At 40.8% G+C, this 23,053-nt stretch overlaps 1 protein-coding gene across 2 annotated transcripts in view; it reads right to left on the reverse strand.

Moving 5' to 3' along the window:
- LOC133400070 (versican core protein-like) overlaps positions 1–23,053 on the reverse strand; it is a 55,871-nt gene that overhangs the window by 9,636 nt on the left and 23,182 nt on the right. For both annotated transcript variants that reach the window (XM_061672286.1, XM_061672287.1), the window contains exons 4-8: positions 22,417–22,591; positions 22,203–22,330; positions 19,457–19,750; positions 14,767–15,975; positions 47–12,013 (exon numbers count right to left, since the gene is read on the reverse strand). In XM_061672286.1, coding sequence (XP_061528270.1) covers positions 47–12,013; positions 14,767–15,975; positions 19,457–19,750; positions 22,203–22,330; positions 22,417–22,591 — 13,773 coding nt within the window. The remainder of the gene's footprint in view (positions 1–46; positions 12,014–14,766; positions 15,976–19,456; positions 19,751–22,202; positions 22,331–22,416; positions 22,592–23,053) is intronic.

Below are 23,053 nucleotides of genomic sequence, written 5' to 3' on the forward strand. Positions count from 1 at the left end.
TTAATTGTATTTGTTTATAAACATTCATTCAAATTAAGAAACCTACCTAGAATCTCTCCTACAATGGTCAGCCCCAGGTCACGTTCCGCATCAGGAAGCAAAGTACTGCCCTCCCCTGTGATATGTGATTCTCCTCCAGTGAGCGACGGAGGTGCTTTTATGTCGGGTTTGTCATCCTTGCCAGAGAGCAGTTGGGTGTGGGCCACTGATATGCCTGATAGTATGTTCTGGCTTGGAGTTTCAGCCGGTGTCACTGTTGTGAACGCCTGGTCTGGTGGGGGTATTGTAGATCGTTCTGTCTTGTATGCAACCTCCTCTGTACCAGTGCTTTGAACTTTAGCTGACTCCACTTTTGATGCAGTGGTGGTAGCAGCTACCTTGAACACTGTCTGAATTTCATCTGATCCTGGTTTTGCTGTGGTGATCAACTTTCTGGGCAGACCCTCAGAAGTGACTATTTCTTTCCCTCCTCCAGTTGTAAAGATGGAGGGTGACATAGTGGTGACATAATGATTCTGGGGGAGTGTAAGATTTGGTTTGGGAGGAAAGGTTGAGACATATTGTACCAAAATACCTTCCTGTGAAGGTATTGATCCAAAAGGGATATCTGAAATGTGCTCTGCTGGTATTTGCGTAGCCATCACTTGGTAGTCGGTAGAGGTCTCTTCAGTACCTGTTATACTAGTAGGTTCTGGTGTGCTTGTTATTTCAGTGTATTGTGTCTCCTTATTCTCAACATCCTGTGAGCCTGACTTAATAGAACTTAGGGACATATCAGGGGACTGCGTTGAATAACCCACTGTCATGGAAGTCTCAGTAGATGTAAAACCAGATGTTGCTTCATATAAAGATAACCCTGTCTGAGTTGATGTTGGACTAGCAATGTCTGCATTGTAAACGCTTGATATTGTGAACTCTGAACCCATTTCTTCTGTTGATGTGATTAAACTTTTTTCTGTTGATGCAGAAGCATGCTCACTCTCTGAGGAACCTGAACTTACAGCAGCTGTATGTGGTGCCCCTGTAGTTGAATTCACAGTTTCAGCAGAAGATAATTGTTGAGTAACATCTAAAATGGTAGCTGCTGGTGGAGTTGTAGGGCTTGACAGTGAAGAGAACATTGGTGATGAGGTATTTTCTGGTTGCACTGGAAGTGATTCAGTTATTCCATGTAGGATTTTTTCAATGTGGCGTTCAGGAGTTGTGTCAAATGAATCAGATTCTGTCTGAGAAGCTTCTTCCTGTGGTTTTTCAGACTGAATAGATTGTGGAGGTGTTTCAGATTCAACATCAGGAAAGGCTGTTGCTTTGGAATATAGCATTTCAGGGGAATGAGGGGAAGTTATGTAAACAATAGTCGGTGAGGGCTCAAATGTATTATCTTCTACTTCAGTCTGAGTAAGCATGCCACTAGGTCTGAAATACTGACTTGACCCTTCAATGGGAAACATTGGGCTTGTGGTGGCTATGACACTCTGAGCAATACTGGAATGATGAGTAGATGCAATCTCAGACATTGCATGTTGCAAGGATATCTCAGATGGGGATGTGTCTAATTCTGGAACAAAAGTGGTAACAAATTGGATAAGTGGGTCAAATTGAGAGGTGCTTTCTACAGAAGGCACTGTTGATGTAGAAAATGAGTCCTTTGCAAATGAAGATGCAATGTGGTCTATTGTGCTCTCATTCTGTGATGGGTTGACTATCATCTTGTCAGAGAAAGGTGAAACAGTTTCTAAAAATACTGCTTCATCTAGCATTGTGGTTACATCATTTATTCCATCGTCTTGGGACTTTATGGCTTTATCTGTGCTGAAAAGAGTTGATATTACATTGCCAGAAGTATTTTTACTATCAAAAGCTACTATGATTGGTGAAGCAGTTGTGCCATCTGAGATCTCATCGGCAGAGCCCTTCACAGCTGCAGGATATAATGATGTTGTGAAGAGCCACTTAAGAGTAGCAGATGTTTGTGTTGGACGCTCTGTTACATGAATGTATTTATGTGATTGTGTCTTAGTAATTTCAGTGAAGGAAGTTGGCTTCTCAGTGCTGTAGAGTCTTGAAGCGGCATTTGATAGGACTATTTCAGCCTCCCCACGACCAGGCTCAGGCAAAGCACTTAGATGTGATATTGTTTCAAGCTTCACTGTTGAAACGGTCAGGGTTTCATTATTTGAGGTGCCAGTAACATCAGATACAAAATTGGGCATTGGTTTCACAGTACTGTAGAGAGATGACCAAGGGCTAGATGATTTTATACCTTTTTCTGTAGCAGCTCCAGTAATAGTTTCAGGCTTCTTAGTGCTGAACAGTGAAGATGTTGACGATGTTACTCTTTTATCAGATGCTGTCCATTCAGAGGATGATGCTATTGTTGCTGTGGGTTCAGGGCTGAACACTTTTTCTCCTCCAGAGCCTTCATCTGAGTCATATGGATTTGACAACTCCTGATTAAATACTCGACTGGTTGGTACAGACATTTGTGAGGATGCACTTGATGTTTCATCAGCCACACTTGTGATTGTATTGGCTGTGGGTGATCCATCCACGTGCTTCGGAACTAGCGGTGTATGAGTATCAAGTGAAAAAAATGGCTGTGATGGTGTTACATCATATAATACTCCCTGCCTTGGTTTGGTTGCAACAGTCAAAGCTAGGGTGGCTTGTGATGACAATGTTTCACTTTCCACATGCAATGTTTCAGACATAGATGGAGAATATTCAGAAGAGGTTGCTGATGCATGTGTAGGAGTGAAGAGGTTTATAGCATCGGTTCCTGAAGCCTCTGGTTCTTCTGTCACCTCCAATTGTTTCATCATTGTAACTGGTGTGAGACCTCCTGCCTCTTCTGTCTGAATGGTTGTGTAAAATGGAGAAGAGGGGATGATGGAAATGGTATCAGCATCAATAATAATATCAGTGCCCGGGAGGAGCTCAGGAGACGGGCTTTCTTCTCTTAAGCTGTGAGTAACTGGGGAGAATAGTTCATCTTCATTCTTTGTATCTTCTGTAAATAAAATTGTTTTGCTGGTTGATGGTCTTGACACATGCAGCAACGTGGTGGATGTTTTTTCTTTTAAATCAGTCTTGGCCTGGCCACTGGGAGTAACAATGACTACCTGTTGGTCTGAAATGCTGTGATATATAACTGAAGGAATAGGGGTTGGGAGAGTTGTGACTTCAACTTGTTTATATTCACTGCTTGAGTGGACTGTGGTTAGGTCACCCTTACTGTGAACATCCATTGAACCACTAATTATGTGGGGGAGAAGAGTTGTAAAAGATGATTGTGTTTTCTTCTCTGGTATAGTAGATGCATCAGTACCAGTGTTAGAAATCTGAGACTGTGTAATCTCAATGGTGTTCGGAGTTTTTGTATCCTGAGTTGTTTCCCTCTCCTGTGAGGAAACCTCATCTGTGGTTGAAGTGACTGGAACAAATGTTTCAGTTTCACTAGTTGCCTTTCCAAATGTAACATTCATAATCACAGATGGCTCAGCAGGGAACATCTGTGTGGTTTGTTCACCAGAACCCTCACCTTCTGTCAAAATCAAATGTTGTGTTGATTCATCAGTTACAGGTGTAACAACTGACTGGGCAGATCCCACCACAGATGATGTTTTGAGGTTTGGTTTTACTGTGCTGAAGAGAGAAGGAACTGCAGTCGCAGTAGACTTCGATGTACGGTCGAAAAAAGATGCTTCAGTAAAAGCAGATTTTAGATTTTCTGATGTTGCTGCTGTCTCTTGTGGAGAAGAGGCTGTAATTGTTTCACTTTCAGTAGATGTAATTTCATGAGAGGTTGACATGGTACTCCAAATTACCATGGTTGTGGAATGTTCACGTGTCTCATTCTCTTCTTTATTCTCTGATCTTGTTTGTGTCTCTGGTGTAAACACTTTTGAGCCCACCGTGATGTACAGGGGAGAAGCAGGATTTTGTGTTACAACTTTTTCTGTAGAGTTCTTGTCAGTTGAAGTATCCTCAGAGACAGCAAGAGTACTGGGTGAGAGAGTGATTTGTCTTGTAGCTGCCGGAGTGGTGTCAAGCACAGACGATGTTGCTTTTGGTTGGAATGTTGTTGATATGTCAAAAATGTCAGTACCTGAACTCTCATCTACAGTTATTGAATCATCAAAGAAGACACCACTTCCTTGCTCAGTTAAGTAAATCTCATTGCGAGTCGCTTGTTGAGGTTGGGTTGATAACACAGATTCCGGCGTGGACTGTCTGCTCGGTTGAGTTGACGATTTATTTGTGTTCTTGTCTATTTCTGTCTCATCGGTTGTATCAATTGATATTTCTCCACCTGATCCATCTGAACTTGTCTCTAAATCATTCTCTTCGGGTGAAAGCCCAGAGATCTCCATGTCATCATAAGTGGAGGTTTCTTTTGAAGGACTCTGGATTACGATTGGTTGAGTCCCTTCAAATATAAGTGAACTTGATGAAACAGCAAATATTCTATCACCCAAACTTTCTTCTTCAATTGTGACTGATGGGCTGATGGTGGTTTTTGACAAGGTCGTTTGTTCTGTAGATGACTCTTGTTTTGGTGTTGCTAGGTTCAATTCAGTTGTGACAGCAGATACAACATCTCCTGAGCTTGAAACTGGAGTCTCAATGCTATACTGAGAATAATCTCTGCCATTTCCTCTTGTTGAATGGGATGTTGATGGGGCTGGTGTCTCTGTACTAAACATTGAAGAGATGGTTGCAGATGTATTCCCTGTGACTTTTGTAGACAATTCAGGGGTTTGCTCAATAAACTCTGTGTCGTCAATTATTTGAATGTAAGGCTTTAGGGAGAATGGAGATTTAGTAAATGTCTCCTGCGAGGTGCCAATCAAAAGAGCTGAGTGGCTGCTATGTTCCATTATTCTGTCTGTAGTTGGCAAAAAAGACAAACTAGATGATTCTTTTGTTAAAATTTCAGTTGTATGTCCATGTGAGCTGTCCTGTTCTGTAAGAATGATTGCAGAACCTTCATCAAATTCATTGATGATCGGAATATCTGAAGGTTTTTCCGTGCTGTGTAGTTTTTGAGTTTGTGTGATTATCAACTGTCCAGGTGTTGTAGCAGTTATTCCTGGTATTGCAGATTGGCTAAAGTGATTGGAACTAGGTGTTGCTGCAGTAGAGCCTTCTACTTGATTAGAAGTGTGCATCTCTGACTCCAGTGTTTGTTTCTCAGGGCTGAGGGAAGAAGCAACGCTTATAATTCTAACGGTCTGTGAGTATGAAAGCATCTTGGGTTTGGTTGTTTGATCATGTTCTACTCCTTCAGGCATCTTGGTGTAGGAGACAGAAGATGTCTGTGTATGTGTTTCTTGGGTCTGATGACCTGACCCTTCAGGATGACCAGAGATTGGTTCTGTCCCACTTGTGAACAGCACTCCATCAATCTTAGCTGTAGTCACATACTTTTGTATTTCAGGAGACACTGATGTATGTTTATCAGTACTGTAGAGAGATGACAGCGTTACTGAGGCCTTTGAGACTTGACTGTTTTGAAATTCTTGTGATGTTGTCATTGCTGGTGTCTCTGTACTGAATAGTGATGAAACAGTTGTTATTGTTGACTCCTTCATTAATCTATCTGTGCTGTCACCAGAACTGTCTTTATGTGATACTCTCACAGGGGGTGTCTCTGTACTAAACATTGATGAGACAACAGTTGGTGTGATTTTTGACTCTCCTGTAAACTCATTGATGATGTCTCCAGAACCTTCTGTGGCTGTTGCCATTCCAAGCGTCATGGTTGTTCCATGTAAGGAAGGTAAAGACTCAATGAGCACACTGCCCATAAATCCATCATCAATATCTTCAGTCGATAATCTCACAGGAGATTCTGCAGGTGGCGCCTCAGTGAAGTCGAGAGTAGATGTGGCGTTGAGAAAAGATGTCTGATGGAGCATGTCTTGGGTCTGTTCACCTAAACCATCTCGATCTAGTGGGGTTACAGCCAAAGCTTCCTCAGTTTTACCTGAAGTTTCAGGAACCTCTTGAGTTGTTTTTTCAGTACTGGAGAGGGATGAAGTGGTAGTAACAGGTTTGTTTGAACTGTCTTTCATCACATCTTCATGTGATGTTGTCACTTCTGGTGTTTTTGTACTAAAAATTGAAGAAACAGAAGTTGTTATGATTTTTGACTGACCACTAAAAACATCAGTGCCATCTCCAGAATTCTCTGTATATGTGGTAGTATAGAATGATGCCACTACACTCTTCATGGTTGGTACATTCATAGTTGGCATTGGATTTGTAACATCGGAGACAAGTGTAACTGATCCTTCTCCTGTATCTGTGCTGTCACCAGAACTGTCATAATCGGTCATAGTGACATATGGTACGATTCCAGGTTTGATTGTTAATCCAATGTGGGAAGGAATAGACTCAACCGTCATAGTGTCACTGGTAATTTCTTCATTATCAATGTCCTCAATAATTGGAAGAGCAGACGATACAGTTGGAGTAGGTTTCTCAGTACTAAAAAAGGATGGCGCAGCAGTACCAGACATCTTTGAAATGTCACTGGTTCCATAACCATGTGATGCAGTCACTGCAGATGACCCTGTACTAAACGTGGAAGAAGGTGTAGGTGTTATGATTTTTGGTTCCCCAGTTAACTCATCATTGCTGTCGCCAGAACCATCAGAGTCTGCAGTGACAACTGATGATACCAGAAAGCCATGAAGAGACTCCGTATTGTAAAGAGATGATCCACCTGAAGAAACCATGTCCTCTTCAATAAGGAGCAGTTTTGTAGGTTTCGCTGTGCTAAACAAGGGTGAAGATTCTGGAGATGCAGTGACTTTACTGGGCATCTCGGTAATTTCTTCATTTGAGGCCTTCACAGTAAAACTGGTGACTAAAGAGTCCTTAGTCTGACTTGTGCGTGCCGGGGGTTTAGAATCTGTTCCGTGTGCTGTTGTTGCTAGGGTGTCAGTTCCATACATGGAGGAGAAAGGGGTTGCTAAAATTAATGAATCTTCAGTTAGATCAACATTGTCTCCTGAACTTTTGCTTGAAGTGTTACTGATAAATGATAGTGATTCGGTTTCAGGTGTTATACTTGATCCTGTTACTGATGAAATTGACTCAGTGCTCACATCCTCAATCTCAATATGTGTGACTGTAGATAAACTAGTAGGAGGCTTTGTTAGTGCTTCAGTAGTGGACAGAGTAGCAGCAGTGATGTAAGATGTTTGAATGAACATGTCTTTGGTTTGGTCGCTTGAGCCATCTTGATCCGCTGGTGTCAGAACAGGACTCATTGTAGTCAACATCACTTCGTCAAAATTACCTGTGATTAATGATGTTTGCATTTGATGAGACATTGGAGTTGTTTTCAAAATACTATGCACGGACGATGCAACAGTACCTGAGATTTTTGAAATATCATCTGTAACTTCTTTATGTGATACTCTCACAGGGGGTGTCTCTGTACTAAACATTGATGAGACAACAGTTGGTGTGATTTTTGACTCTCCTGTAAACTCATTGATGATGTCTCCAGAACCTTCTGTGGCTGTTGCCATTCCAAGCGTCATGGTTGTTCCATGTAAGGAAGGTAAAGACTCAATGAGCACACTGCCCATAAATCCATCATCAATATCTTCAATATATTCTGTTTCAGGTGTAATCCTAGGTTCAGGGACAGATGGAATTAGCTCAGCGCTTACTACTTCAATGTGATTTTCTGGAAGAGTCGATAATCTCACAGGAGATTCTGCAGGTGGCGCCTCAGTGAAGTCGAGAGTAGATGTGGCTTTGAGAAAAGATGTCTGATGGAGCATGTCTTGGGTCTGTTCACCTAAACCATCTCGATCTAGTGGGGTTACAGCCAAAGCTTCCTCAGTTTTACCTGAAGTTTCAGGAACCTTTTGAGTTGTTTTTTCAGTACTGGAGTGGGATGAAGTGGTAGTAACAGGTTTGTTTGAACTGTCTTTCATCACATCTTCATGTGATGTTGTCACTTCTGGTGTTTTTGTACTAATAATTGAAGAAACGGAAGTTGTTATGATTTTTGACTGACCACTAAAAACATCAGTGCCATCTCCAGAATTCTCTGTATATGTGGTAGTATAGAATGATGCCACTACACTCTTCATGGTTGGTACATTCATAGTTGGCATTGGATTTGCAACATCGGAGACAAGGGTAACTGATCCTTCTCCTGTAACTGGTTCATAGACTTGTGTTACTCCATGTGAGACTACTTCTTGGGAGTCAGTGATGTTGAAAAGTGAACCTGTGACAAACGTTTCTTCATACTCAAAAGGCAGTTTTGTTGTTTTTTCTGTGCTAAACAATGATGAAATGGTAGGAGATGGTGGCAGTTTTTGGGACCCCTCAGTTATTTGTTCACCTGAGCTCTCTGTTTCTGTTTCTGGGAAAGCTGAATTGATTTCAGGTGTAAGGGATCTGTCCTCAGTCTGGCTTGTTCCATGTGATGCTGTCACTGCAAGAGTATCAGTACTAAACATTGAAGAAACAGAAGTTGTTGTTTCAGTATAAATATCTGGGCCATCTCCAGAGCTCTCTGTATATATGGTAGTGTAGAAGGATGCCTTGTCACTCGTTCTTGAGCCACTGATGGTTGACATTGGATTTGTCACATCAGAGACCAAGGAAACTGAAGGTTCACCTGTAACTGACGGCATTTCTGGTTCATGGCTTTCTGTTGCTTCATGTGACATCATTTGTCGGGAGTCAGTGGTGAAAGGTGAACCTGTGGAAAATGCTTCTTTATCCTCAAGAGGTTTTTCTGTTGTTTGTTCTGTATTAAACAACAAGGAAATGATTGGAGATGTAGGCAGTTTTTGAGACACCTCAGTATTTTGCTCACCCGAACTCTCTCCCTGTTTTTCTGAAGACGCTGATTTTTTTTCAGGTGTAAGTGAGGAGTTCTCACTCTGGCTTACTCTATGTGATGTCATTGCAGGCATATCAGTGCTAAACACTAAAGAAGAAATTGTTGCTAAAATGAAAGACTCTCCAGTGAGCTCATCTCCAGAACCTTCTGTAAAGGTTCTGCTGACTGATAAGGGTTCTGTTTCTGGTGTTTTACTTGAGCCAATGACAGATGGAATGGATTTAGTGCTCACATTTTCATCTTCAATATCTGGAGCATCTTGATCTGATTGGGTCATAAGAGAAGTTTCATCTGTTGTCAATATCACATTATCAGTCTTAGCCATATTTAATGATGTTTGAATTTCAAGATACCTTGGAGTTAAAGCTGTCAATGCTGGTGTCTCTGTACTAAAAAATGAGGAAACAGTAGGTGTTATGATTTTTGATTTGCCAATAAAATCCTGAGCTATGTCTCCAGAACTCTTTATTTCATTTGTTGAAGTGGAAAATGATGCAATTGCAGGTTGGACAGGTGAGTCACTGAAGGAAGGAATAGACTCGACCATCATAGTCTCGGTGCCCATACCTCCTTCTTCAATATCTGGAACTGTAGATGATACCATCGAAGAAAAACTTGGGGACACAGAGCTTGTGCTCATCACATCTGACATCTGAGAAACTGAAGGTTCTTCTTTAATTGAATACATTTTAGTTTCATAGCTTTTTGTTGTTTGATATGACATTTCTTCTGGGGATCCAGTGTTGTTTAGGGATGCATATTTAATAACAGTATATTTTTCCTCAAGTGGCATATCTGTTGCTTTCTCTGTGCTATAAAATGACGAAATTGGCAATGCAGTCACTTTTGTGGATAGCTCGGACCTTTGCTCACCAATGTTCTCTGGTGTCTCTGGTGGTACGGATGAGTCCTCAGTCTGAGGGGGCTCAGTAGGCATTTTATGAGATGCTGTCACTACTTGGGTGTTGGTGCTAATTATTGAGGTGGACGTGGTTGCTGAAACAAATGATTTTGCAGTGAGCTCGATGGCCATGTCTCCAGAACCTTCTATGAAAGCAGTACTGACTGATAATGATTCTGTTTCAGGTGTCAAACCTGACCCAAAGACAGATTGACTGGACACAGTGCTTGCGTCTTGCACCTTAATTTCTGGAACATTAGATGCTACAATCGGTGATTTGGTAGTAAATACTTCTGTACTGCCAAGAGCAGATGTGGCAGTCACAGAAGATGTCTGAATGATCATATCTGGCGTCTCGTCACCTGAACCATCTTGAACTTCCTCAGACTTAGCTGTACTTAATGTTTTCATTTCCAGAGTTATTGGATTTTCCTTCCCAGTACTGTAAATGGATGTTGCAGCAGTGAAAAATGTCCTTGAAATGCCACTTATTCCACCACCATGTGAGGTTGTCATTGCTGGTGTTTCTGTACTAAACATTGAAGAGATAGTAGTTATAAGACTTGACTCTTCAGCATCAGAGTTATCCCCAGACGTCTCTGTGTCTGTTGTAGTGAATAATGAACTTGTCCCATGTGTAAAGATTGATCCACTCAGTGAAGGAACAGAATCAACCATCATAGTCTCACTGCTTATAATTTTATCATAAATATCACCAGGAGTAGAGGATAACGTTGGAGATACTGTCACAGAGCTTTCTTCTGTAACATTAGAGACACGAGAACTTGACGGTATATTCATATGCTCTTTCAGATAACTTTCTGTTCTGACAAACGATGTTGTTTTGGATATGTCAGTGCTGTCTTGGGAAGATGACGCTATAACAGAAGATGATGTAACAAAAATATCAGGTGTTTCGTCCCCTGAGCCCTCATCAGGGGTCTTATCAGAAACAGGAGTCAGAAATGATTGTTCTTCTGTCTGATCTGCTAAAGTTTTGAGTTCCTCTTCAGGTAACAATAAAGTAACTGTGTCCAAAGTTTCTGAAACAGTAGAGAGTATACTGGAGACCATGCTGGGCGGTGTATCTGTGACCATTGTTATTCCAGATATAGAAGACTCTCCTGTGGATGTTTTAGAATCATTGATTTTAGTTCCATCAGTAGCTGCCATGAAAGTCTCAGTGCTGTGAATAAAAACTGTACTTGGGGTGGAACTAAATGTAGAGGTTGGCATTGATGTTAGATTGGCGTCAGAAGAAATAGTTGATGTCATTTGTAAGACGGATTCTTTTAACGTTCCTTCTGTAATGCTGCTCTTTGTGCTTGTTGTTTTCCCATCTGCATCATCAGACGAGGGAGTGTGCACAGTCTGTAGAGAAGCTTGAGAGGAATCTTCAGCAGCCGGTGGCACAGATGTGCTTTTTATTTCCACTGTGGCCTTAGCTATGTTTCTGTCTGTGTGAAGATCAGTTGCCAAAGTAAAAAGGGATGGATCCTCTGCTTTTTCTGTCTGAGTGACTTGTGAGTCACTCGTAGTTGTGTGAGCGTCCCTTGACTCGTCTCTCTCTTTTTGCAGAGATGTGGAGATGACAGTGGAGGCTACCTTATCTGTTAAGGTTATTAGGATGTCTTCTGCTATTTTGGTCATATGTTCCTCAGATGTTGATGCGGTTAGAAACAAATGAGCAGAAGGAGCTGTCATATCCCACATCCTGTCTGTGGTTGGAGAGCTAGCTTTTTGTGTGGTTTCAAATGATGTAGTGTCACCCGAAGTTGTAGTTGGAGCAGGGCTTTTGTCTCTGTGTGTGGGGCCCTCTTCATTTTCACGTAAAATGTGATGAGGCTTAGTTTCAGCTTTTGGGATATCATCAGTGTCAAGCTCATCTAGGCCCAGTGTTTCTGTGCTTGAGAGGAACCCCTCTGTCGATTGAGTAAAGCTATCTACAGGGTGGTCGGGCCATCCATCATCAAACGCTTCACTTCCTCCTAAACTTCTCACATTTGTTACAATCTGGGTACCTTTGGCTTCTTTGTCCTCTGGACTCTGTGGATCAAGTGTTATCTCATATTTTCCATTAATAAAGCTAACAATTGGAGCAGTAGTTACAGTGGCAAGGGACAAGTCTGGGTTTCCACTCTGGAGGATGGGCTCACCATCTGCCATTGAGGCGGTGGCATGGTCAGGCAGAACAGGAGACAGAGAAGTTTCTGACTGAATGATCTGGGCAACTGCAAAAAGAGACAAGGCTGAAGATAAAACAAAAGTACTGATCTTTGTAATGTACAAAAAACAAAACACTTCAAATGTAAACTACAAAATCAATATTCACAATAATAAGATTAATGGTACATATTATTTAAATATTGAAATAAAAATATCATGAGTAAAAGTCAGATTAGTCAACATTAAATGCTCTTGTATTGTCCATAGCAGTTGCATACCTCTGAACAAATAAACAAACTTTGACAACATGCCTGTAGAAGGGAACATGATTCATACTGGGTGAAGATAGAATAACATAGAATAACCTGGGCTCAACTCAAATCTGATCATATTATTATTAGAAGTGAGATTGGTGCAAATGAGCAGTGTTAATATACTGTATGGTGTTAAACGAAAGCCAATTGTTTTTAAACCAAATTCCGACGACCTTGGATAATGAACATTATGCTTGAAGCAGATGATTTACTATGAACATCAGTGCTGTATGTTTTTTCTGAACAAACTGCAATGTGCCCTGCGATTGGCTGGCAACCAGTTCAAGGTGTACCCCGCCTCCTGCCCGATGATAGCTGGGATTGGCTCCAGAACTCCCGCGACCCTTGTGAGGATAAGCGGCTCAGAGAATGGATGGATGTTTTAGAAGTGTGTATGAGAGCGTTTCATTATGTCTGAGAGCATTTCAGTAGTGTCTCAGAGCATTTCAGTTGTGTGTAAGTGCATTTAAGTAGTGTGTGTTTCAGTTGTGTGCGTGATGTGTGTTTGTGTGTGATCCTAAATTATGTCGTTGACAGCCCCTCGTATTTGCGCTTGCTTTACGTACCTCGCTCATGCAACTTTGTAAGTCACACATGTGCCTTTCGAATCTCACACATACTTTATTGAAACACGCTCTCCTCGTCCGTCCTCGGTTAGATCACATTGAAGTTCATCGTACACGGACAGGTGAAAATAGTAACACATTTCATCTGTTGCTCCTCCGTGTACATGAGGTCCAGTGTGAACCAAACGAGTACTACTCCCTTGCCCTCACACTGGTTGTACTAAAGAGCCCGCCTATGTCAAAGTGTAGACACAAAAAACACTGCTTGGCATAGTTTTTTTTTTTTTTCCGAGACTGGTTGCCTTTAATTTAAGCATTTGTGTTTGGCTTCTGTTGTTGTTTTTGTCTCTGACAATTATAAGACCTCTGGGTCCAAGAAATAAAAAATCCATGTTCCACACACACATTTCTGTAATTTTTTGTAATTAATGTAAAATGCTTTGGGCTTTTTTGGGGGGAAAGTTTCTTCTAGACCAAATGCTTGATTTGTTGTTATGCATCTAGTAAATCACAATCCAAACAGTTTTGATGTAAACAGGACACTTTACAATTACAGCTCTGCACTTATTAGTTTGTATGTAATTATTCACAAACATATCACATGTCAAACAATTAAGTGCGTATCTATCTATATCTTATTTTTGCACTGTTACCATGCAACCAGACAAGACTTGCCTCCTACTATGCAATCTTTCCAAAATGTTTCCCACAAATCCTAAGAGAGCAAAAAGTGTGTGTCATCTGAGCCACATGACATGATGTAGAAGTAAAACTAGCTGTAATCGCCCACTTTGGTCATGCGGGATCCAGCTGTCCTGGCAGAAAGTGGAGACTTTGTGTTAGAGATGACATCATCACTTGATCTCTGGTCTAATGTGAGTGAGTGAAAGACGGGCATCTGTGCTTACTTATGAGCAACACACATATACTGTATGTGCTGTCTGTTTGTCTTGTCTCGGGGAAATGTTCTCACAAGGAAAGAAATTCTCCAAACATTGTAGAGATATTGGATTGAAGCAGTCTATACAGACTAGACTCTCTGTATACAGAGCCAAACATACAGCAATTGGAAACTGACTGCTAGTGTTCCATGAAACATACCAAGGGGGGAAAACCTGGAATACAGTTTCCAAGGAAGCCAAATAAGCAATAAATCAGACTGAATTTTCTCACTCAGAAATCCATTGTGTCATTGTTGAAGTCATTGTGGAAATGTCAGTAGTTGTGATGAATCCTGAATTAAAATGGGGAGAAGGGATGCACTTGCTGTTTGCAAGTGAGCTCATAATCGAATGTGCTTCTAATCTGCAAGTTGTTTTAAATGTACCAGAAGTGGTGGAAGGCCACGTTTCATCTGTATAAAACTATACAAACTAAGAATTTAGGATAACCTCTATGTAAAAGCTATTGAGATGTCACATTTGTCAACCGGGAAGACCAAAAGTGTAAATGACATGCACGCCATGTCACACAGCTTTTAAAAGGCATACTCTTTCAAAGTGATGAATTGGGATGAGATGTCCTAGCAAAAAACTAATTCTCTCTCAGACTTTGGAAAGAAGAGCTCCAGGACACAATGGATACATTTACACAACAGACAAACATAAGTACTAAATCTCAAGACAAACCAAGCCAAAGCTCCAGAAATAGGAAACAGAGCTGAAATCCTGAATTGGCACCCATCTGCAAATAAAGTGAAGTACCCATCTGAAAATGTTGCGCCTGTTCATTGAGCCGAGGGACAGATACAAACAGGTTCACGAAACAGGCGCCTTCCGTGCAGCAACATCAGTCTGATTAATAGGAACGCATGAAAAACAAAATGAATGCCAGCCCAAACTCAAAAACTAAGTCTAAACTAGACTTTTAACAACGAAATTGACTGTTAAAGGTGGTACATAACAATTCCGAGGCTAAAGGCTTGTTGGAAAGTCTTACCTGATGTGTTCTGCTTCTGCATGACAGTGGTCTCTTTGTTAGACGATTCCTTTGTGACCGTTTTTTCCGGGGCGATGGTGGTGCTGCTTCTTACAGCTGAAATCACTGGAGCAGTTGTGAAGAACTCTTCATCAATCTCTGTTGTAGTGTCAACCTGTGTGAGGGTGTCACCACTTTGCTGTGACACCTGATCGGCGGACTCGTCAAAGACTCTCATTGACACATCATCTGATGTTGGACCTTCGATGAGAATGGGAGTGCCCGTCCCTGTTGCAAACAGGCTTTCTTCTGGTGTCATAATATGTTGTATTAGGACTTTGTTCTGTGGGTTTGTTTCCAGTGGCAAGGGGGTGGTGGTGCCTATGTCCACCTCAGTGCCAGGCTCAGTGTTACACATAAATGTGGTGCTGGTGAGAATGGTAGTGGTGGTTGGGGTGTCTGTCCCATCTGTGCTGAGCAAGAGGTCCTGTGACTGTGTGGGTGCCAGTGCCTCTACCAGTAGATCTGTCTTTATGTCATCAGTGTTGCTATCATAGAATGGGGAGGCTGCTCTGGAATCAGTTGGTGTTGATGTTTTTAATGCACTAAAAACGTCTTCGCTTTTCACATCAGATGATTCTGCTACTTTGTCGGTGGTATTAGAATTCAGAATAGTTTCCTCCGTTTCCCCCCCAGCAAACATGGGCTCTCTGCTGGGAGAAGCATCTTGTAGTACTACATCAGGACCAATGGTACTGATCTCAATTACTGAATGATCGTCTGGCTCTCCCATTGTTTCGGACACTGACTCTGTTGCGTCAGCACTTCCAGTTGTGAAGTGGAGCTCTGGCAATGTGTCACCACGTTGGGGAACGGATTCAACATATGTTACCTTCTCATGTATAAAGTCATCAAAGTCCGGGTCTACTGGTGTTAGATCATCAATGTCTTCATGGTCTTCCATAATGGTCGGTGCCACAGTAGTGAATAACTCCTCTTCTTTGCCTACTGGAGTCGGTTGAGGTGGAACCATACTAGTAGAAAACATAGATGGAAGATTTGGAGCAACTGCAGAGTCTGCTTCAGCCTCTAATCCAGTTTCTGAAGTTTGGGTTTGAGTAACCACACTACTCTCAAGTAAAGGAAAGGTGGAGGAACCGAAGGTTATACTTGTAATGTTGGCCACTGATATGTCCACAAAAGAAGTTTGGTTGAACATCAGTTTCCTTCCTGTAAAATACACACATTATAAATATAAGACAACGAATCTTTAAGAAATATTACAGTGGAGGCATTTGCCAGTTTGCAAAGCAGAAACAATGCCTTGTAATGAAGATGCAACTTAAACTACTGTATGTTTCTAAGAAATGCTGGAGTGAAGGACTTCCTCTCTAAGGTGTGATCTGTTGATTATGCCATCTCAAGAATATTTAATCATGTTTTCAAACAAACTGAACTGTTGGGTAATTTACATCAATGATATTTGTTTTCCGTGATTTTAAAAATGCATTGTTGTTGGAGATGAGCAAGGGACCCAGTTTGAATAAGAACTCAATTTCTCAAAACCTTTCCTCAACCCCCTGAAACAACAAATGTGATTCTTAGAAGAACAGAATATAAACATTTAGACCCAGCCGGGCCCTTTACTCTGTAAACGCTTTACACAATTCATTGGTGCTTGAACCTTTCAACCTTTCTTTACTATCGTCAAGTACAAACACAAGTAAAAACCGATGGTTGTAGATGACCACTGGGCATTATTATGATACTGTATATGTATTTGTACCATAAAAGTTGTTCAACAAAGGAACTTTTTGAATGTGAGTGAATGTATGAGTAAAAACTATCACATCTTGATCATAATTGAAGAAAGAGGTACAATTTTGTTGAGATCTCTAGTACTGTTGCACACAAATTTAAATTGATAAAAATAAAACGGTGACCCGTTCTGCAACTACACAAAATTGACAGATGTGAATCTGCTGGATCTTCTTCACTTGGTGGGAGAAAACAAATTTGCATCTTCTTTTTTTCTCCATGTTATTGTAAATTATCAATCCTTGTAGCATCTTTTTAGATGTTCCTCGTTGTCCTTCTAGGACTCATAGTCATTGACTCTCACATAAAAATGAGTGTAACATCTTTAGAGAGCTTTCAAATTCCTGATGTTTTTTTGACATACTTGGCAAATAAAGATGATTCTGATTCTGATTCAATGGCACACAGCTTGTGTAAACGCAGCTTTACGTACACATGCAGTCTCTCTTTCCTCATGAAACTATCCCTGATGTAAGGTGCAAGACACAATTTTTCCAAACAGGAAAACAAAGGCAGCTCATAAAGGGAGTGCATTATCTCACTGAAACATTGGAGCTGTTGCTATTACTGAGGCCTTTGTTTTGTACAAGACAATCCAGGAACCAATTAGATCCCAATTATACCCTTTTTCCCTCTGTGTGGCCTCATTTCAGCTGGTCTTTCTGTGTAACTCAGTGATTCCCAACCACATTACGTGAGCTGAGAGATCATCAGGTGTGCCATTGCTCTGAAAAACAATATTTATTTACTAAAGAAATTCGGTAAAAATATTTATTTACTAAAAAATAATGTATCTACGGTATCTACACCAGTGACGTATAGTGACCGGCAGAACAATTAAATTTAGCTGACAGAAACAACCTGTGTATCCACATGTTGCTATTCATACAACAGGATAAGTCATGGCTTTCCGCGAGCACTGTGTTCAACTGTACAGGAACAGATTTCACACACAGGAAGTAAATTTGCGAGTAAAGTGAGACAAAAATCGTCATTATTTCAGTATAAATTTGTTTTTGGGATGAGTGGTTCAGTTTACTTGGCTGAGGTATTTCATGGATACAAATTTAATGAACTTCAAATTCTGCTGTCGACACCCACAACAACAATAAAAAAAAACATAATAATAATAATAATAATAATAATAACACTGGCACTGCCAGCTAAAACATTAAGTTTACATTTTTATTACTAAGCTGTATAACTTGTTTTTATGCTTATGTTCTGTCAAAACTTGCACAATAAAATCTGAATTTAAAACATTGTAGTTTCTGCATTTATGGTCAAAGTATTTATCAGTAATACAGGGGAAATGAGAGGAAATGTAAATATGAGATTTACAAAACCATTAGATTTTGTGCTTGTGCCCCTAGTAAAAAAATAAATAAATAAATAAATGTTAAGTCTGAAAACCTGGCCTTGCCGCAATACACGTTGAGAAACACCAGTCTAAATGATGTAACTATACATAGTTTACATAATAGTTTGTCTTGTGACATATGGCTGTGAGCGGGAAGGCAGGAAATGATGCAGTGGATCCCACCAAACAAGGACACTTGAAAAGCAGTCAGATGGGGGCGTAAATACAAATGGCTGAGCGAGGCGACATGGAACACACAGCGGGGAGAAAAGGGTGGGCTGTTTGTATGCCCTCTGAACTCCACGGGTACTTATCACCGCGAGAGTCAGCCTTCCTCAGAGCACTAAATGGCCAGGCAGGGGATGGCTTATCTGCCCAAGCTCTCGTTTGTAAAGATGGAAAGGCCTGGTCAAGGGTCACCGAGGATGACTGAATTTAGAAGTCCAGCGGTAGCTTTGTCCATTATCCAAATGTCTGCTCTGATAAGTACAAGTGAGAATGATGGAGTGAAAAAATCTGACAGCGGAAATGAGGGGAGAAAGGCAAAAAGGGAGTAAGATAGTGAGCCTAGCCTAAAAGGGCTGACAGGTGAGGGATTCTGCTGCTTGTCTGAAAGGAACCTATCATCAGTCGTTTGCTTTGCCCTGGGGTTGCTGATTAGTTAAGAATTGTCCCAGTCTGCTAACTTCCACTGAACCACGACGTTTCGTGGGATGTATTGCCGTAGTCTCCTCTTTTCCCGTGGCACAACAATGACCTTATGTGTACGCATAATTGCATCTTTTCAATGGGATAGGCCCTGAGATCACGTAAGACATGGCAAAACTGAAACGTATTAACTCTCATCTGACATGGAAGCTACGCCAAGAGACACTTAAACAGTGTTTGAATAGTACTTGAGTGTGTGAATGTGTTTCAGATCAATCAATAGCATGTTGTAGGATAAGCCTGAAGGAGGAGAAGGAAATATTTAGCCTCTCAAGCAAATATGGTCATGAACCCTCCCAGTAAAGTAATGGCCGGTGCAACCAATAATTTTTAGGTAAATAGTTTGTCACCATTACCCCTCCCCTTGGCTAATTTTTGCAGCAACAGCAATGGGCTGGGGGGGGGGGAAGCTCGCAACAGCAAGGTTAACTGGACACTGCATTCTGAGAAGGCTGAGGTTGGGACATCATAAATATAATGACTTGTAAATGTGTTAATTTTTTAAAATTAAATTAATTAATTAATTAATTAATGTTGACCATACTGAAACTCATATCAGAAAGTGGCAAAACATGTAAAAATAGGGGGAATAAATGTGTTGTTTGGTACCTACATGGGAATGTACGGGAAACAAAGTGAATGGGTGGGACTAAATAGAAAATGAGATCATCGTCTGGACAGTTTTACAAAAACATCTGAGCCTTCAATCCCAGTTTTCAATGAAGCCAAATATGAACACATTACGGTGTAAGCGCCACCCCACACAGGTAACGCCATGTTCCATGACACTTCCATGATCACTCACAGTAAACATGATGGGCTCACCTTTAAAACAGTAAGCTCCAAGCTGAGTCGTTGGTTCTGGGAATCCAGTTTGGTTCCTATAGCGATACATGGTTCTGACCCCCAGCAGGCCTCCCCCGCACTGAATTTTGGGTACAGCGACAGGATGTCGTGCACTTCCGTCTGAAAGCCAGCCATAGTCACACCTGTCAAGGCCTCGTCGCCACGCAGCGTGAAGCTGGCCGGGAGTTGCCAGCTCACTCTTCCTCTTCTTACACTCATCCTTTGCTTCCTCAAAAGTCATTTTTTGGGACACAGGAGCGTAGAACACGTCACCTGGAATTACAATGACAAATTGCAACAAAGGATTAACAAATAACATCAGATAAGCTTGAGTTATCAGTGACAAAGCAAGTCATCAAGTAGGGTAAGATCTAATTTATTTATTTTTTTTAAAAAAGGGATAGCCACGTTCAAAATTACAATTCCAAAAAATGCATTCAACATTTTTTACATTAAAAAAACTGTGATATCTTGTCACGTTCAACATTTTTTTTTTTTTTTTTTTTTTTTAAAGTGTACTATCTTTTAACTGCCTTTTTCTCATAACCTTTTGATGACACGCCGTGTTTAATTTTAATACATTGTTGCCTTGAGAGATATGAATATATATATATGAATTTCATTCTTTCCACGACCATGCTCCTATTTAAAATATTTTTCTATTAAAATGAATTAAAATGTCATTAATCCGTTCTGCCCCGCCTCCCCAAAAAAAACAATGTGTAATGTGTTTTTAATAAGAAAAATATAACTCTCTAACTTTGTACTTCATAGGAATGTACAGTAATGACATAATCAAATCAAATGTAACGGATTAAATTGTTTTTTTGGCCACATTTTGTGTTTCAATTCAATGAATATTGTGTTGCTCCTTCTGCTGTGTGCATCTATATTGGCCACCCAAGGGGAAGTATAATAAAGACATAGGGATATACATAAATGAGGACAGTCACAACTCCTTTATAATCTGCAGTTATATTAGTCATTCTTTGCAGAGGATAATGCTTTTGCCTGTAGTATTGTTATATTGTCTGTGTACTACTGATTGTGTTCAAATATCCGTTGCTGAGAAGAACTGTTCACTATCTGCCAAACTGCCGCTTTTTGTTAAGTGACCATGCAGCGCTGAGACCTCAAATCTTAAATCACAAGGCAAAAAAATCACCCGAACAACGTCTCATATTTCGAAAAACTCCTAAATTGGGTTACTCGTATCTCATGGCACAACTGTATTCGACTACGCAGCAGGCCAATTAGAAAACCTGCAGCGGGCCACAACTGGCCCCCGGTTTTACTCTTTACCCTAAAGAGTAAAAAAAGGGCCAGTATTGTGGCCAGTGAAACAAGGGAAATGGAATGGGGAGGGGGGGGAACGTACAGTATTAATTAAAACTATAATGCATACATCATGGTACTTGTGTTCATTCCTCCTGTTTTTTCTAATTATTTTTTGGGTTCCACTGTATTGTACTGCTATGATTTCACACTGCTTACTTTATGTAGCTGACACAGCTATTGCCGTCATGTCTAAACATCCTGCGGTGGAATTACTTGTCGGATTAGTGTTTACAATTCTGAACTGAACTATATGCTGCTCATTTGGTGACAAACCCGCACATTGCTTCCTGGTCTTTATCAAACTACAGTACAAAAGTGGATAAAGGGCTGAAAACATGTTTTCATTTAGTCCAGGGTGTAACACTTCAACCACTCCCATAATATATCAATTATTTTGATTTACAGTGGTATTGACATCCACCCAAGAGCTGTCACCCATCCTTAAAGCATGACACAAGTTCAGAAGGTTACATTGATGGTTTAGTAATTTTTTATTTGATTTTATTCAGCATTTATTTTCCTTCAAATTGGACTTTCAGTAAATGTTGAATCAAGTGTGGTAATAAATGTCATTATTATCAGATTTCTAGTCAAGGGCCATGTCTTATTTTTCCGATACAGATCCAGAAACAAATATATCAACACTCAATATATAAACACACGTTAAAAAAAGTCACTGATGGTGTAGGCAGCGTGGTTTCAGTTCCCACTCAATGACGATAGGAATGTGAGTGTGAATGGTTGTCCGTGTCTATACGTGCCCTGCGATTGACTGGCAACCAGTTCAGGGTGTACCCCGTCTCTCGGCCACAGTTAGCTGGGACAGGCTCCCGCATGCCCGCGACCCGCGTGAGGAGAAGTGGTATGGAAAATGAATGAATGAATGTTAAAACAAATATGATTGCTGGATTCAACAGCCAAAAGAAAATACAAGTATAGTTTCTCCGTGCTGGCTGCAGGGTTGGGTTTTGTTCTCTGGCTGACACCGCCATGTGCATCTGTTCACACTAATGATGGAAATGTCATTCTGCAGTCGTATTTGTTAACTACAACTAAATAAGCTTCATATCATATGCTGCAATGGAATATCTGAGCTGAACAGTCGAAATACCAGTGAGAGGAACAACTGAAAGGAGACTGGGCTTCAGCTCAAAGATTTAAACCGTCATTAAAAAGCTCTGTTGTGAGTTGAATTGAGCTTGTCAGCAGTCACAGACTGGAACATGAGTGATAAGAAAAAACATGGAGGGAAGATCATCAGAAGCAATGCCAGATACTTTTACAACACCATTATCGCATTTTTTTATTGGGTTACCACTTGGGTGAGCGAATGTTGGTTTTATCAATACATTTTCAATGAAAATGTGCTAGAAAGTTTGTGTCTTACCATAAAGTTTGTCCACATAACAGTAGACATCATAAGTCTCTGTGGGTTTCCTGGTTCCGTATGTTCTCACACCAGGTTTATTTTGTAAGTTGCCATAGCAGCCTTTTCTGGGCTTTATGATCGGGTATCTAGACACAGTGATGGAAGATCCATTTTACAACTCTCCGATATGTGGACAAATCCAATGAATGTAATTGTTTGATAGACAACATACCTCACTGTTTGGTCAGCAATCCAACCAGCATCACACTGATCAAAACCATCCTGGTACGCGGCTTTCAGCTGGTCGTATGTGGCGATAGTCGCGCCGATGTTGTAGCACTCCTCAACAGCCTTCTTGTAGTCTAACGTGTACCTGCTGGTGTTGGCACGGTAATGAAAGACAACACCTGGACACAAAAACAGAATAATGCCGTCCATATATGCAGCAACATCGTCAAGAATTGAACTGTTTAATTCATTTAAATCTCCAGGGGATGGTTTGAATTTGCAAAGGTGAAACGCTGTAATAAAACAAGATGGTGTGTGAAAAATCTGACAAACTAAAAATCTAACTTTGACCACAAACATAAAAGACGTTGTGGGGATTGTCAACCACCACAAAAGGTAATGACACGATAGTCGCACCCATGATCAAATTTACCAAAATCCCGTTAGACCAGCAGTCGACACGCCTTAGATGTGGTCTCAGCGGCCATACATTTGGACTGACTTTCTACCACCAAATTGTCACTTTGCTGGGTGCAAATCAAAGGACACACTCTCGCTGCGCTGAAACGCCCAGCTTGTTGCAGGTCTGCTAAATTGGCAAACACGCACAGCTAACCTTGTGCTTCCATGAAATTCAAGAT

The sequence above is a fragment of the Phycodurus eques genome, chromosome 3, assembly GCF_024500275.1.
Source record: "Phycodurus eques isolate BA_2022a chromosome 3, UOR_Pequ_1.1, whole genome shotgun sequence".
Classification (NCBI taxonomy): domain Eukaryota; kingdom Metazoa; phylum Chordata; class Actinopteri; order Syngnathiformes; family Syngnathidae; genus Phycodurus; species Phycodurus eques.